Here is a 16,639-nt window from a genome sequence, read left to right on the forward strand (position 1 = left end):
ACTCAACATGCTTCATTTAGACATGTCCGTTGTGTGAAATGGAAATTAATGTAGTTTGTAACGTTTTTATCTGATGAATGCCCTTAATATTTGTTAAAATAACTGAATAACCTGTTTCTGTTTCCAGAGATTTTCATTGCTAGCATATTGACAAATCCTACTACATCTTTTCTGCAGTAATATTTTCTGTGCTCAAACCAACACCAGAAGAATAATTGTTGTTTGGCAGGAAATTATCTTATACACCAACGCAATGTTTGAAAACATTAACATCTATTAGACCCATCATAAAGTATTTCAAGAAGACACTTGAATAGGCAACAGAAAGCACAGCTGTAGGTGTCACCAGACGTTCTCACTGAGGGCTCTGTCAAGAAAAACTCTCATTAAATCGCAGCAGTAAAATGCGGGTCAGTTGCACCTCCACGACATTTACTTACAGCTTACCATTCACATTCAAAGTCTGAGTCATCCTGGATTTTGTAGTTCACAGTGTTCATAAAAAGTGCTGATAATCAATGGAAAATGGGATAGATGTTTCATCACAGGTTCTAACGAATGTTAATTGCTAACCAGAAACACACGACAATTACCTTTTGACTTGTAATTGCTCTCATGTGATGGTCGCTTATGAGATCCAATCAATCCATCAAAGTCCTTTTAATGGGAGCTTTGCCTCAAGCTATGATCTGTATCTTATGTAAATCATCACAGTAACATTCAAAGGCATGAACATTAGAATATTTTAAAAATAATGTATTTCAACCATATTTTTGCTGGTGTTTATCACCTTCATGGCCACTGATACTTCTAGTTTTGTTGAGCTTTCTGTTTAGTTCTAACACTGCAGGTCAAATGACAACTGGCAAAAATAAAAATTTGTTGTTAGTTAGGACGCTGCCTCCCCAAAATCAATCAATCACAATACTCCAAGTCTCTAAATTTTAAATATCAACCAAAGGAAAAATAACAGGAAGATCTTAGAGAGAAAAATCACACTAACAAGACCAAAACCCATAAAAAATAATTTTCTAACATAATAGAATGTTATACATTTTTTTCAGTACAGTCACATGCCAGCACAGGAAACTTTAGTCATTCTATCATCTACTTTTGTTTACAATAAAACAGTGTCTAAACCAGCCACCAGAGTCACTTTCATTGTATGTCTGTACATGGTTTTCTGCATGAAAAAAGTAGGAAAGAAGCCTTAGAAGCTAGACCACAGTCTGAAAGGTTGCTTTCCTTAGAGGTAAATAAAATACTGTATTAGCTCTCTGTCTGTTTTGAAATTAGGGGTTTTCTCCAAAAATTGTGCAATCGATTATTCCAATATAGTCAGATAATTACATGATCGATAATCGCAGGATTTAAAAAACAACAACAACAACAAAAACCACCTCCCACAAACTGATGAGTTTTCTTAGCACTAAAATACAAATTTTAAAACAGCCATCAGTGTCAAAAACTTCATTGTTTCAAGACATTTGTTCATCTATTAAAATAAGAACAATAATAATAAACAACTAGAAACATCACTATAACAAAGGAATCATATCTTGCTAAGCCTTCTGGTTAGATGTTACCTGTAACACTAAAATAACAACAATTCACTTGAGAAACTGTCCTAGTACTTACTCATTTTTCCAGGCCAAAGTGTATTTTCTCCAGGATTAATAGGAATAGGAAACAGGCTAAAAATAAAATAAAATAAAAACAAAAATTTTTAAAAGTCCATTATTTGGAAAGGTCCACTTCAGACAAATCGTCCTGAAGACTGAATCATTTCCTAGTAATTTTTACCACAAGCCTATGGAAACTAAGAGGGGGGTGGGGCGGCTGTGGTGGTGGGTTCGGATTGGTTTTTTACTAAAAAGAAAACCCGTAACTTTCAATTTGCACCTTAATTGCTTTTAAGAACTGCAAATTGCTGTGGGTAGAATCAGAAGCTCATGAAGACAATGCAACCACTGTCTCTGTTAGCTTAATCAGAAGAGCTTTTCTTTAAAACATAAGTGTCAGGTCAGTCAAGTCATTGCTTTACCTCTAAGCGTATGTTGTCAACTACTAGAAGTGTCATGTTTATAAAAACAAAACAAACCACCAAAACCACACCCCTCCAGACTGTTCAGTTAGATATTCAAGAGGTATTTTTTCCTTCTTTTTACTACAAGAAAAGGGAAAGACTTTATAAAAGCAGACGAATGTATGTATGAAGAATATTCAAAATCAGAGTGTAAAAAATTCTTATGTGTGTCATGCTTCAGCATAGTTAACAAAATTACATTGCATTTTATGGGAGAAAATAATGATCCTGCCTGAGAAATATAGAAAATCTAAGAAGAGAGAGAGCTGCGAGTGCAGCATTATCTTACTTATGCCATCTCACTATAAATACATCCCCCTTCATAAAAGGTGACATGAATTTCTTTGAAGTTTAAGAATTAGCACGTTGTCTCAAACATGTTCCGCTCCGTGTGGAAGCTGCTTCATTATCTCTGACTGTATAAACTCAAGCAGCGGCGACTGTTTACCGAAACAACCTGTAAATGTGTTAGCCCGTGTTTGCAGAGGATAAGGACTGTGCCATCCCAGGCCCACTTCAGACCGTAAAAGTGGTCCTTTTCTCACCCTTATCTGAATCATCCCTGAACAGACTGCCTCTGAACAGAGTTTACACTCCTCTTCTTTGATCTACTTCATAAGAACATCAGAACTGTTTACTTTGAAATGCACACGTTTCTTTCTTGGGATGCAGGGAAAGGAGGTGGCGTTTCAATACATGAACAGATAAATTCAAGAGAGACAGTAATTTTTACAGTGTTTCCTATCCTGTCCAGTATCCTGACACATAACTGCTCATTGCTTCGTTTTATTCTTAAATAAATTCATAAGCATGAACTCAAGCTATTCAAAATATCCCACCCTGTTTTCTGAAAATGACCTACCAAATTGCCATGCAAATGCCACTGTCCTCTGGTTTCAACCACTCTCTCCCTGAAGACTTCTCAAAATCTCTGATACTACATAAACTGAAGATAACGAGTGTACCTAAGACTTCAGAGGAAGATGAGAGTCCTGACAGCAGCACTCTGCCTCTTGGACAGCACCAAAAAATATTTAACCCTGCACTTCCCACGTAACTCCAAGCTCAACCAACCTCTCTCCACCCGGATTTAGTAAAGAGCACAGAGTTTCTCTCAGGCAAATTGATAAGATACTGTCTCAGTGTTTCTTGAGGATTTCTATCTGAGCAGGACTACTTACTTGTTCCTACCTCACGTCCCCTACTTCCTTTGCTGATAGAAAGGCAAAGAGGGGCTCAAAAATGGGGTATAAGAGTCATAAAAGGGGCTTCTCCGTGTCCTTCCATGTTATCAGTCCCTTCTGAATCCTCGTCCTTCATAGCAGGAGATAAAGATTGGGGGGCCGAGGGCAGCGAGGGCAGCGTGAAGAAGCCCAGGCCGATTCCCAGCACCTACGTGGTGAGACGGCTCCGCGCTGAACTTGGCGCCAGGTCAGGCAGCCTTGAGTTCTGCAAACTGCTGCGCTCGGAGATTAGGCGGATGTAACAATCACCTGAAAGGGGAGATTAAAGCGCTTCTCAATGAGGTCCTTTGTCCCCGGCATCATTTGATGCTTTGGGCCTTTTCAAACCGCGCCGGGGAATGCGCTTTAAATGTTTGTCCCGGCGGCCGGGGCGGCTCCAGTGAGGACCGGCAGGGCTGGGGACATGGAGAAGGGCCCCTTCTCGGTGGAGTGGCTGGCCCAGAGCAGCCGCGGCGGAGCCCGGGAGATGCCCGGTGAGTCCCGGCCGTGCCCTGTGTGTCCCCCGGCACAGCGGCGGGCGCGGCGCTCCCGGTCACCGCGGGCCGGGCGCTGCCGCCGCTCTGTCACCGCCCGCGGGGCCCGGGGCCCGCCGAGGGAAGGGTCCCCCGGAGGGTCCCCCCTTCAGACGCCCCCATCTGTCCCCGCAGGCTCGCCCCGGGACCGGGAGGCCGCGGAGCTCGGCAGCCCCGGGCACGAAGCGCTGTCGGCGGGGGCCGCGCCCGGGCGGTCCCGCACCAAGTTCTCGGCCGCGCAGCTGCAGGAGCTGGAGCGCAGCTTCCGCGAGCAGCGCTACATCGGCGCCGGCGAGAAACGGCGCTTGGCCGCCGTGCTGAACCTCTCCCAGAGCCAGGTGAGCGCGGCCTCGCCCTCCGCGGGGCTGGGGGGCACCTCACGGTCACCGGGGGACGGGGCAGACGGGGACAGTGACGGCGACAGCTCCTGCAGGTGCGGCCGCCCGTCAGCCCAGCCCCGCCGGCAGCAAACGGGGCTTGAGCAAAGCGACAGCCCGGCCTGCTGTGCCCGCCGCAGCTCCGAGCGCTCAGCGACAAGGTGCACTTGGAAAATGGTGAATGCGAGGTCAAAAGCTGAAATTTCGCTGCGGGTAAAAGTACTTTTGCACTCTCCAGAACCTCCGTTTTCAGGCTAATTCTTTCTTATCGTTATGTATTTATTTGACGGGAGCATTGCAGGATTTATGAACAGGACTACCCCTACCCAGCCCTTTTAGCCTCACTGCACAAGTCCCGTGTCACAACCCTGGTCCATATTTGAGTATTGGCTTGCCATGCACCATGAGCGTTCAAGGTTTAATTCCTCATCGTGCCGAGACAATTAATCTGCAATTACTGGTCTACAATATAGACCAACGTTATTAGCGCTACACCTTTACTGTTCATGATTCTGTTACTTTGACAATAAGTCTGCCTTCAGGCTGTATTGCTATATGGAAAAGGGATAAGGGGCTTGGTTCTTGACTCTTTTCTCTTATTGTCAGATAAAAACATGGTTTCAGAATCGTCGTATGAAGTTCAAACGACAGACTCAAGACGCCAGGATCGAAGCTCTTTTCTCGGGCTTGTTTTTGCCCTGTCATTGTCACTCAGATGCGGCTACATCCAGCTATCCTCCTGGGGTGGATGTCAATGTCTCTGCTACCTCTGCTGGCTCCCTTCACCCAGCTACGCCAAACCCTGCCTTGTTGTTACCTTCTGTTCCAGCTCAGTCTCTTCAGCCAGTTTTGCCAAGTCCAGCTTTCCTATTGCCTCCCGGGCCGGGATTATCTTGTTACTCTTCTGTGCTTCCAGCAGTGACTCTAACCACAGAACATAAAAGACTGATATTCCAACCAGACCTTCCTTCCTGTTAAAAATGTCCACGATCGTCTGTAATCCCAAAAAAGTGCCAAATATATATAAGAGTAACTATTTATTTTGTTATATTAAATAAATTTAAGATTCTTTGAATTATTTTCTTTAATGTAAAAAAGTTTGATTAGAGGAGAAAATAATTTACCCATATTAGAGAAGTTATATTGATTGGAAGTGGAGGACATGAAATCTTTCTATATTCCTACAGTCTTTACAATGCTGGTGGAAATTTCTATGTAAATTTTCCTATCTAAAAGTTTTCAGAAAATAACCTACAATCAGGTAGGGACCTCCACTAAAAAAAAAGTGGAGTACTGTTTACACTGAAACTTCTGTAGTAACTATGTCATTTAATAGGCAATGGTGTTTAAAACTTTGTCCATTCTACCTGAGTGGGGGTTTTGAGGAAACAATTGTGAGCTACAGCCAAGTGTATTTAAATTGTTACCAAAGGTAAAAACGCTATGGACAAAACTGAACAAGTTGCTCAGTATTCTCTTTCATATGTATATTCTATACCATTCTACAAGTGGTCTCACATGTTTTTTGATGGACATGTTGCATTTATGCATTAAAAGAGAGATAAAGCCCTAAGGAATTAACTGGCGAGCATGTATGTTGATACCAGTGTCAAGAATACTTTCAATTTAAGCCTGCTTATGAAAACGAACTGTTCACCAATGCGTGTCTCTTGCGACACTCAGAAAGAAAATATTTCACTTTTTAATTCCAAAAGTTGCAGCTGTACCTTGATAGCCTCCCTAACTTTTAAACTGTAGAATTAGTTAAGGCTTGAACTTAGGAACACTGAGGGCTGTTCCTAAAAGTCACAAAGTTTATGGAAAGTGGCAAAGCCAGGCCTTTAGACAATGGGTAACAAGAGACCTTACATCAGTATAAAGCAGTAAACCTGCAGCAGGTGTGACTACATCTCCTTCCCCAACCCAGACCAATCTAACTTACTTGCTAGGTGATGGTTATACTACTCTGCAGTCGTAAAGAGAAAAAAAAAAAAAAACAAAAAAACCCCACAAAATTAAAAAAAAAAAAACCACAAAAACAAACAAACAAAAAAACCCACATCGCCACCAAGAAACCCAAACCCTCCCTTCCTCTGCTCACAAGGCAAAAAAAAGGGGCATGCTACAACTTTGTGCTATCATTCCCTTTCCCCTCTTCTCCCTCCACCCTCCCTGTCCATGTACCCTCCTCCCCAGCTCCCCTCTCCATCCCGTTTGGTAGACAACAGGGAGGAGGGGAAACTGGGAGACACTCGAAGGAATTTCCCCCGCCACACCCCCTCTCTGTGTCCCACCAGGGCAGCGCTGATCCGTGACACAACCAGACAGCCGAAGGGAACAACCTGGGTATTTCTCGGTCACTTTGAACACACTACAGAAAATTCCCTTTACCCCTTTCAAGTGGTTTTTTTTTTTCCACAAGTGAGAATCCCCTAGGCTATTACATCGAAACTCTTGATGACTCACTGAATTAGAGGGTGGAGGGTGGAAATTAGACTGCAATGAAAGGACCAAGTAATGCATTTAAAAGCCCTTACAAGTGAATTAATGAAACTTCATTAAAATCTAGACTAAGAAGTAAGTGTTACCTTAGTGCTTTTAGGGGTAAACACCAATCCCAGCAAGGGCTAAAAATCCCCTACATATTTCAAGATCACTAAAACAAAACTTTACATGTTTAAATTATCAAATTGCTAAAAAAGTGCAAATTGCAAAGTACACAATTATAATTGTTTTCTAGTGGTGAGACAAAGGCCAAATTTTCAGGTTACAACCCCGTTCAGATGATATGACTTTGAAATAGACACAATTACACCTGAAAGTTTTTTGCCTAGTGTTTGTTTTGGCAAATGTAAAACTTTAAAAGTCCATAAGGAAAGCCTGATCCATTAATCCCTGTTTAAAGACATGCTGACTTAATATTATTACCTCTGGCTGCCTTCACATGGAAGACAGGACTGGACTTTTAATATTTGATTCATATCCAGAAGAAAAACTCACTGACAGTGTATCCTTCTGGAGAATGCACTTGGTTTAAAGCACAGTGCAGGGTAACAGGGTGCAACTGCTTCTGTCCAGGCTACCAAACATTTTTAACAGATAGATAATCTCGGTGCGAGGGTAGGAAAGTCAAACAAAATGTATTTAACCATTATATCCATTACCTTTACAGGAGGACAAGTGACCACTGCAGTTTGCATTGTACAGGTGCAACCTTTTATACAGCTGACACATATAACTCTCTTCATATTTTATTTATATATATATATACACTTTTATTAAAAAACTGGAGGAGAACAATGAAAACTCTCTTCATAACACACTTAAGACTAGATTGATATTTTAACATTAATTATCAAATATAAAATTATTCATGTTCACGTTTAACTTTAAATAATAAAGACATTCTTCCAAATCAGGCATGAAATACATTACAGCATAAAACACTGCTTTTTCACTATAATGCGTATACAGGGTGGCATTGCCTGTCCATTTTGTTCTGAATGGCTGGATGGAAAGAAGGATGAGGAAGAAGGTGTTGATGGTAGTAGGGCAGTTCATTTGCCATAAAGTGGTAGGTGCTTTGTGATGCATCATATCTGGGAAAGGAGAAGCTGAACTGCACAGCGGGCACCGGGGTAAAAGGCAGGAGTCTCTGGTGCTGGGCAGCAAAGGGATAGTGGAGACCATCCTGGAACAAAGCTGGTGAGGTCCCCGGGGCGTAGCTGTGGACAGGAACAGGGGACACGAGGCTGTGCTGTTGGTCCTGTATCTGCCTCTTCAGTTTCATCCTCCGGTTCTGAAACCAGGTCTTAATCTAAGAAACAAAAAAGAAGAAAGGGATGCAGGAGACAAATCAGGGACTTCGCCTAAAGATAATGAGAAAATAGCGTATCTCAGCTGCTTTAGCCATTTGCTTCAGATGGAATTGACACAGCTGGACTGATGCCTTCGTGCCACTTGGCAGAAGGCAGAGGACCTGGGGGATGTAGAGGGAAGAGTGGCTGCACTCAGGGATGTTACAATAATCAGGGTCATTAAGACAAGACAGAGCTCTGCATGGTCTACATGCAGATCGCCGTATATCCAGGACAGTTTACCTCACTAAGAAATAATAAAAAAAACTTCGATAGCTTCCCGATAGAAAGGGCAGCAAATCTCCCCGAGTGCTCACTCGTTAATCCCCGAGGGACCCCACTCCCACACCGTAAAGCTCTTACTAAACTCAAGAGTGTTCATCGCAGGAAAGCCAGGATGCGGAACCGCCGACCCTGGCTGCTCCTGCCCAACGGGGCCGGGAAGAATCCACTCCCGCGGGACTAACCTGGATCTCCGAGAGCTGCAAGGCGGCCGCCAGCTTCCTTCGCTCCGTGGCGCCCAGGTACTTCTGGCGCTGGAATGTCTTCTCCAGCCGGCAGACCTGCTCCGAGGTGAAGGCGGTGCGCGCCCGGCGCTGCCGCCCGCGGCTCCCGCCCGCCGCCGCGGCCCCGGCGCGCTCGCCGCCCGCGCTCTCGCTCTCGTAGCCCGAGGACTCGTCGGCGCTGAGCCAGCCGCCGTCGGGAGCTGCACGGAGGAGAAGGAGCGGCCGTGAGGGCCCTGTCCGGCCGGGCAGCGCCTCCGCCGCCCCTCAGCCCTGCCAGGCTGTTGCACCGGCGGGAGCCTGGATCCCGGCGAGTCCCCGGCCCGCCCCCCCTCCTCTCTGTGCCCGTTCCCTCCACACCCACCTGGCTCCGACGGGCAGCGGTCGGTGATATCCCGGGGACGGTCCCGGCTCCGCTCCGCCGCGCAGGGCTCGCTGTCCGCGGGCTGGGGGCTGGCCCGTCGGGGCTTGGCTCTCACCAGAAGGGTGGGACTGCCCAGGGAGGTGGGGGCGCGGGGAGGAGGCACACAGCAGATGTGGGGCCTCACCCCGTGGGGCTTGGTCTCTGCCGAAGAGATCTGGGCCTGATCCATGGCGATGAGGGGCTGGGTTAGCCACGGCCGCGGCCCGCTCTTTATATGGGCGCTCCGTCCCGGGAGGGGTCGTTCGTAAGTGCGAACGCACATCAAAGTGGGAATCGAGCAGAGATAACAGCTACCAGCGAGGAGGGAAGTTCACACGTCTGGCAAATGTCTACAGCCCTCGGCTCCGGCGTGTCTGCGGGGCCGGGGAAACCCCCTTGAAGTGCAAAGCTGCCCCTCTCCCCTGGAGGGCAGGGCAGGGGCAGCCCCTGCCCCGCAAATGGGCGTCTAAAGACGCCGTGGCTGCCGCTGGCAGCGCCGCTTCACCGCGCCCTTTTCAGTCGCGGGGTGCCACATTGCACAGATACCCGAAAGCAGCCCCGAGACCCACACCCACGGGGCAGGGTGAGGGATAAGGAACCTTGGGTAGAGCCTGCCAACCCCGCTGTCCTTCTCCCTCCCTGGGAAAAGCCGTGGGGGGCCAATGTCCAGAAGTCCCTATCCACCAGGCTCAGCCCTCACTTCCCGGGCTAGAGCCAGGCTGGGGGTGAGCAGAGCCTCGGGCCCTCTCAGCTTGAACTTGGCGCCGTCTGTCTGGCCAGAAAATCCATCTTCCCAGTCGTTGTGATCAAAGCACTGAGTGAGCTGCGGAGCTCGCACCTCATCAGCTTCATACGGCCCCAATCCATAGGCCGCCTCCCGAGAAGGACGGTGCCCTTGTAATGCGGGGAGGATACCAAGACATCTCCCAGCACAGCTTGGTTGGGGGAAGGGGGCGTCTCGGCAGCTCAGCCCGTCTCCAGGTTCTTCTTTTGTTCAACTTCACCGGGCTTTTGGTCACGCCAGTAAAAAATACCACACCGACCACGAGCACACCGGCAGTAGCCATACTTGAATAACTCACATTCTAACCCTCGCCCAAAGGAGAATGGAAGCGAACGCCAATCCCTCTATCTGGCTAAATGCACCGGTAGGACCTCAATTTCAATGACGATTCCAAAATCCTCAGAGTTCCTGCTCAGATGCATCACCGGAAGGAGTGGACACCATAACCCTGGGTCTAACGGGGAGGCAGCCTGTTTCTTTCTAAAACACAGCAATAATCTAGGTTGCCACGCACGAGGGCAACGTTAAGGGTTTATTTTGTCTTAAAACAAAACAAACAAACAAACAAAAAGTCAACCAAACCCCAATTAAAACACCTCCCCAGGGTTTGTTTGTTTGTTTTAAATGAAAATCATATTAAAAACAACAACAACAACAACAACAAAAACCCCTTCATATTCGTGCTATTCATTTTCATTGTCTCAGGTGTTCCCGTAACTCCGTGGCCGCGGGAATGGATACATGGTTATCGACCCCTCCGGATCCCACAAAGTCGGCTTATCCCCACACTGGCCCCGGGGGAGGGATAAAGCCTAGGCACCTGAGCAATGCAAACACCTTACCAAGCCCACAGAGCCCAAGAGCTGCATGCCTCCTGCAGCTTTGCTTGCAACACCATCCCCTCAGGGCAGGGATGGGAAAAGGCTGTTGTTGCCTCGGCACAGCCCCGACAGAGACATCACCCTGCTCTTGAAGGGATGCTGAGTGCAGCCACTAAAGGAATTTCACTTACTGCTGGCACAAGGCTGTCATTTTGGCTGATATGCACAAGCCAATGCAAGTGCCCAGCTGAAAAAAGCTGGATCCTACCCTGGAGCAGAACCGCATACCTGTGAGTGCCACTGACCCAACCAAAACCGCTGCAACACGAACATTTAAATCCTAGACACATTTTGGTCAAGCAGAGATAGGTCAGTCACTGTTCCCCCAAATGAACTAAGAGCTGCACATTAATTTGAATAACTTCGGGACTTAATAACTATTCCACTTGTGTTCGGTCCCTCTTTTTTCTGAATCAAATGCATCACTATGTTATCTCATCTTATTTCAGAACAGCAATTTCTGAATAACCGCATATGTGGACAAATCCAAGCAGAAAAACTCACTGTTTTTCTATGTTCTGCCACATAGAAACTCATTCACACCAAGCTGTCCTTGGTAAAGCAGTGAGTGCTATCTGCAGAGTCTGGCTACCTCACCAAAAAGAAGAGTCAATACACGAGAACCACTGGTGTTCAGGAGCTCCTAAACTGAGCACATCCCTACCCAGCAAGCAGGGCAGCCTGCCCCACCGCTCCTCCAGCAGAAAGAACCTGTGCCAAGCCAGGCAGCCTTGGGTCCCCCACGCCCTGCAGGCCCCTCACCTGGGCACACAGAAACACGCAGCGACTGCCCTCTGGGAGAGACACTTCATCTCCAGCTGCCAAAATTGAACCAGACAGGAGATGACCACTCAGTCCTGTGCCCAAACAGACCAACATTTGCATTGATGCTTTATGTGTCTTATAGAAGGGAACTGATATTAACCCTGAAGAGCTGCTGCCATTTTCTCCCCCTCCTTTGACTTGGGAATGCAGGGAAGCAACCGACCTGTCCCACTGTTGGCTGTAAGTCAATGAAAACTGATTGTTTTTTATTAGACACCTTTCTGAATTGCCTATTTAGCGAGATATTTAAACCCAACATTAGGATCCCCCCCACTCCAGATGAAAGTAGCTGCATCTGTGGACCACAAAGTCCTGGAACAGATGGGAAAAATGTGGAAGGTGTTATGTGGCTATTGTAGTTCCCATTAGAAAGAGGTGGCAGCTTGAGAAACTTGAAAACTCTAACGACCCAGGGTGGGCAGAGGTGCTGCATCTGCAGTAAAATCTTCCCCTTGCCTTGCAGTAATATGAGGCTCATATGACACACAAATTTACTCCCAATCAATTATTTTATATCATGTGAAATTCTTACAGCGTTCAACTGATGTGATATATAAACATGATGAAAACTAAATCTAAATTCTCAGGGAAAATTATGTATGCTCCTATAGAATTCTGTATACTCAGAACTTCAGAATGTTGTACTATATTGAAAAATGAATGGATTGTTCTTACATGTGGTATATTAAGAACATAGTGGACCCATTTCTCCAAATTACATTTCAATCTATTTATTGTTCTGCCTTTGTATTTAAGCCTTACAAATGTAAGAAACAGGCTTGCTGCTTCCAGAAATGTACTGAAAACTTCTGCACTCTTGTAACTCGGTGTGATACACCGAATGTCAGTGCAGTGATTCACAGCAGGATGTGAGAATTCCAGATACGACTGTCAGGACAGACTGCTCTTCTCCTGTGAGCTCTACAAGACTTCTGAGGACAAATGGTAGATTTCTCTCACTGCTATGCCTGGGAATATTTCATCTGGGGCTTTGGACACACATGGAATATAAACCCATGGGAACAGGCAGGACCGCAGCAGCCCTACAGCATAAAGGTATTGCCTAAGGGAGGTCCGGCCCATCGTTCAGGCTGCAGCATCTCCTGCACAAGACACTAGGCACTCATCCTTTGCCAGGTGCTGACGCACTTTTGTTTTGACAGCCCAGGAATGCTGTCAGTGCGCCAAAGAAAACCATTTAGGCAAATCTTCGTGTTGCAAACTTTCTATCTGCTAGCCATGTCTCTAAGTAGACCATGAGGGGAAAAAAGAAAAAAACCCAGACAAAAACCCCAAAACAACATACAGACCAAACTATCATAGTATTTATCATAGATTGAGAGCTGATATACTAGGCCACCACATGTGGGATAGCAGCCCAGTCATAGGCAGATCCCAATTATGTTTATGAAAAACACAGATTTTCCAATACCTTCTTGACGGAAGAAGTGGAGATGATAGGGGATGTAATAAAAACAACTGCAAAGCCACCCACTCCACTATGAGAAAGCGAAAAACCCAACAAACCCAAACCAAAAAGACCCCAACAGTCGAACCCCACAAAAGGCATGCTTAGCTGCACAAATGGGCAGGAGGAGAGAGCCTAGGGAAGTGCAGCAGCCCTCGAGAGGTAAGTAAACTCATTGTAAGGAACGGGGTTTTAACACGGCTGGAAGCGCAGGCAAGACAAGGCAGTTCGCTGTGCTGCAGAAGGGGCCCCAGGAGCCCCATGCGCACAGGCAGCCGCAGGGCCCGGGCTGGGCTCCTGGCCCTGGGACAGCTGACGGCTGTTTGTACCCTCCGCTGCTCCCCTTTGGAAATGCTAACTTGGTTATTCAGCGTCTCCTTTGATGTCCTGATAGGTGCTATTAGATAGTCAATTAGGCATCAACGAGATCGATTGTTTGGGAATAGTTGCTTTTCTGTTTGAAGTACCCGTGAACACTAACAGTGCCATCACCCCGCAGCTCCTTTGCCCACGGGAACAATGCGGGCTAACACACAATAAATGACAAATGCTCCTGACTCAGCCGGCAGCGCTGCACCCTCTTCCCTCCCAACTCACACGCTGCAAGCCCAGATATTCAGCGACTGTGGGAGCAAACATGCACTTTGCATTAAAAACGATTTATGGGGGAAATGTTTTTGAGTGCTTTGCAGAGCTAATGGACAAAGCACCTAGACAAGTTAAGTACAAGTTAGCTCCAAACAAACTAGTACTTGTATTTCTATGCACGCCATCCCCGCATTGCCTGAGGACTTGTGACACCTCCACAGTTGTTCAGAATTGCTCAGGCAGAATAACTAAGAGCTGAAATAAGAATGAAAGTACTTAGCGTACCTGAATGCCGAAGAGACGCTGGGATTAGCTCCCTACGAGGCACTATTAGAGGATAACACTAGGTCGAAGCCTGGGAATTTTAGACACAAATATAAAGGAAGGGTAGAAAAACCTACACAAGGAACATGTCGAGACCAAGAAGTCTCTCCTCTTTCTTCCCCCCTCCACTTCGGTGAGATTTATCAAGTTAATTGTCATCTAATTGAGTATCAAAGAAAGAGATAATGGGCAGCAATTAGATGTAATGGCCTAACAGTGCGAGATCTCTCTCGATTAGCACACAACGCCGAAAAATTTCACCTAGTTTGTAAAGAGGTCCCTGGAGTGGCTCCACCGTGTCTGGGAGCTGCAGGGAAGCGATACACCCCGGTCCTATTGCCATCCCCTGATGGCTGCTTTAGCCAAATTGGGACGGGCGGTTCCGAGCGCGGTCGCTGGCGGCTCCCCAGCCCCGCGGTGTTAATTCGATCAGGTTTCTCCCCCTCCGCGCACGCACTGCAGGGGAGAAGGGCTTTGAAGTTAGCGCTCTGGCAATTTTCCCCTCCCATCCCCTTTTCCACCCCGGGCAGCCCAGTTTCCAGATTATACAGCCTCTTTCTCGAGGGCCGCCGGCCCAGGGGGTTCCGACAATTTCACCCCACGAGCATTAAACTACTCCTCCCCAGCTAATCGACTCAGATTTTTTTTTTTTTTTTCCTTCTTCTTCTTCCCGTTTGTAGCTGACTTGCCCACACCGCTTTGCGCTGCCGGAGAGCGTTCCGGGGCTGGGTTATTGTGGTGCGATTGAAGACACAAAGGCGGGGTGCTCCCCGCCTCGCTGCCGGGCCTTGAGGGGCTCTGCTGCGAGGCTTGCGGCGGGTGCGGAGCCGGAGCGCTCCGATCTCCTGCGAGGGGCTGGCACAGTCCAGGGGCCTGCACTGGCCCTAGCGCCCCTTTACTGTTGCCAGGGCTAAAACACAGTGAAGGGGAAGTGCAAACAAGAAGGAATAAAGCGTGAAGTCCGAGTTTCTTTCTCTCAGATCAAAGCGAAAACGAGCATTCACATTTTAATGCCGGAGTTGGACAGCTTTCATTTGAGCAATTACCGGGAAAGAGCGCAACATTTGCAAGCTGGCCCCGCCAAAACACCGGCAAGGTATTTCGCGTGCTTGCTGAGCATACCCACGGCCAAGGAGTCATTATGTTAAGTGATCATTAGCACTCTTTCGAACAGAGATCGGCTTCTGCCTCGCTAGCCTCCCTGCAGCTCGTACGCCCGGGGCTGGGATGCGCCGTTACTCTGGCTAAGCAGCGCTCACCCCTGGCACGAAAGCCGGAGGCCTCAGCCCGGGCACGGGGAGCCGCGCACACCCCGCGCACGCTGAGCCCCATCCCGAGACCGCCCCGCGGCCCCGCTTGTCCCAGCGCGGTCCCCACAAACCCCGCCGGCTTTAATCACGGCAGGGATGGCAGCGCCTCGTGTTGCCCCCGGCAGCACCGCTTGTCTCTGCCCGGCTCGGAGGCTCTGCACGGACGGGCAGCTGCTGCCCCGCTCGGGCACGGCTGGACGCGGTGGAGCCCAGCTCGGGTGCGGGCAGGGCAGCCCGGGCCGCTCGCCCGTGGGACGGGACAGCCCAGCCCGGGGGTCGGGAGGGCAGAGCCGGGTCATGAGGGCTCATTCAGAGCCGCCCCAGATCACTTCTCGCCGGGGCATGGGGACCCGATAAGGTGTGCTCCTGTCTCTCCTTTTTCACCGTTGGGGTGGGGGACGACCACACCCTCCTCCCCTGCACAAACTCCGTCCCCGCAGTTCCCCTCCCAGGAAACAGCTCCCCTCCGCAGGCGGGAGCGCTTTGTTCTTTCCTCGCTCCTCCTGAGCTTTTCCATCTGTCTCTCACTTTCCCCGGGCCCAGCTGCGGTGCTGCCCGTGCCCACTTCCCTTTCGCCCTCCCCCATTTGGTCCGGGATCCGGGGCTGGGGCGCTCCCGGAACGCTGCGGGTAGTCCCGGTGCCCTCAGAGTGCTCCATCCCTTCACGCCCAGCTCCCTGGACCCCTTCTCTGGCTTCTGAAAGCAGGAAGGGTTATCACCATTATTCCTTTGGTACGCGCTGAGAGCAGCATTTGGAGGAGTGGTGGGCCTCTCCTCTGTGGCCATACAAGATTATAAAGGGATGGAACACCTAACCCTTCAACCATTAGTCCCTTGAAAACAGAATAGCCATATAGGGTCTAATGCATAATACTTTTTTTTAAATTGTAGATTTATTTGCATTGACGGTTTTGATGTTTTAAACACAACTGCTTTACAGCAGAAGAAAATATTCAGGATTGCAGCTCCTTCTGGAGACACCCCAGTTCCTTAATGACATTTGAAAGAGTCAGAGAGATTTCTTCAAAGCAATATTACCGTTTAATTATACCTGACTTCGAGAAATAAGCCTCCATCGAATGGGAATTTTACTTATGTGTCAACAAATTTCCTTAATCCATAACTGCATAACGTTCCTGAGATCTCAGCAAGGTTGATAGCACCCTTTTGAATTTAGCTTAAACTCCTGCATTAGAGACATAGGATTTGCGCAATTGTAAACAAATACTAATATCTCAAAAGACTAGAAAAATACAGCGTAAGTTACAAAATAATCAAGGAGACTTCCAGAGGTGACTGCAAAGCCCACTGCCCACAGCAGCACATAATATTGCTTTTAAACAGTCAGGGGTACTCAAGTGGCAGATTGGCCCCTGTATACAAAAGATATTCAGGGAGGCTGACAGAACCCTCAGACCATTCCTTACAGGAGTTGAAATTACCAGTGTGCCGGAAATTTCTAATAGCCCCCCAGATC

General features: G+C 47.9%; 3 protein-coding genes across 16 annotated transcripts in view; 1 reads left to right on the forward strand and 2 right to left on the reverse strand.

Annotated features, from left to right (window-relative positions):
• Window positions 1-1,809, reverse strand: part of LOC120756121 (endogenous retrovirus group K member 24 Gag polyprotein-like) — a 49,189-nt gene extending 47,380 nt beyond the window's left edge. For 10 of the 14 annotated variants that reach the window (XM_058421632.1, XM_058421627.1, XM_058421628.1 and 7 more), the window contains exon 1: window positions 1,639-1,809. Coding sequence is in view for 1 of the 14 variants with exons in the window: in XM_040071906.2 (XP_039927840.1) it covers window positions 448-500 (53 nt within the window). In the remaining 13 variants the exon portion in view is untranslated. Of the gene's footprint in view, window positions 1-447; window positions 530-593; window positions 688-1,638 lie in introns of those variants that run through there. The other 4 variants (XM_058421631.1, XM_058421624.1, XM_058421623.1 and 1 more) reach the window with 3 other exon arrangements.
• Window positions 1,810-3,111: 1,302 nt separating this feature from the next.
• On the forward strand, window positions 3,112-5,800 carry LOC120755959 (homeobox protein vex1-like). The gene is made up of 3 exons (XM_040071600.2): window positions 3,112-3,803; window positions 3,978-4,180; window positions 4,826-5,800. The coding sequence occupies exons 1-3, from the start codon at window positions 3,680-3,682 to the stop codon at window positions 5,195-5,197; spliced, it is 699 nt and encodes a 232-aa protein (XP_039927534.1). The 5' UTR covers window positions 3,112-3,679; the 3' UTR covers window positions 5,198-5,800.
• A 1,732-nt stretch (window positions 5,801-7,532) lies between these two features.
• Window positions 7,533-13,968, reverse strand: LOC120756223 (homeobox protein vent1-like). Its single transcript, XM_040072242.1, has 4 exons — window positions 13,814-13,968; window positions 8,944-10,246; window positions 8,544-8,782; window positions 7,533-8,036 (listed from the first exon to the last, which is right to left on the reverse strand). The coding sequence occupies exons 2-4, from the start codon at window positions 9,263-9,265 to the stop codon at window positions 7,677-7,679; spliced, it is 921 nt and encodes a 306-aa protein (XP_039928176.1). The 5' UTR covers window positions 9,266-10,246; window positions 13,814-13,968; the 3' UTR covers window positions 7,533-7,676.
• Window positions 13,969-16,639: the final 2,671 nt, after the last annotated feature.

This window comes from Hirundo rustica, chromosome 8 (genome assembly GCF_015227805.2).
Source record: "Hirundo rustica isolate bHirRus1 chromosome 8, bHirRus1.pri.v3, whole genome shotgun sequence".
In the NCBI taxonomy this organism is placed as follows: domain Eukaryota; kingdom Metazoa; phylum Chordata; class Aves; order Passeriformes; family Hirundinidae; genus Hirundo; species Hirundo rustica.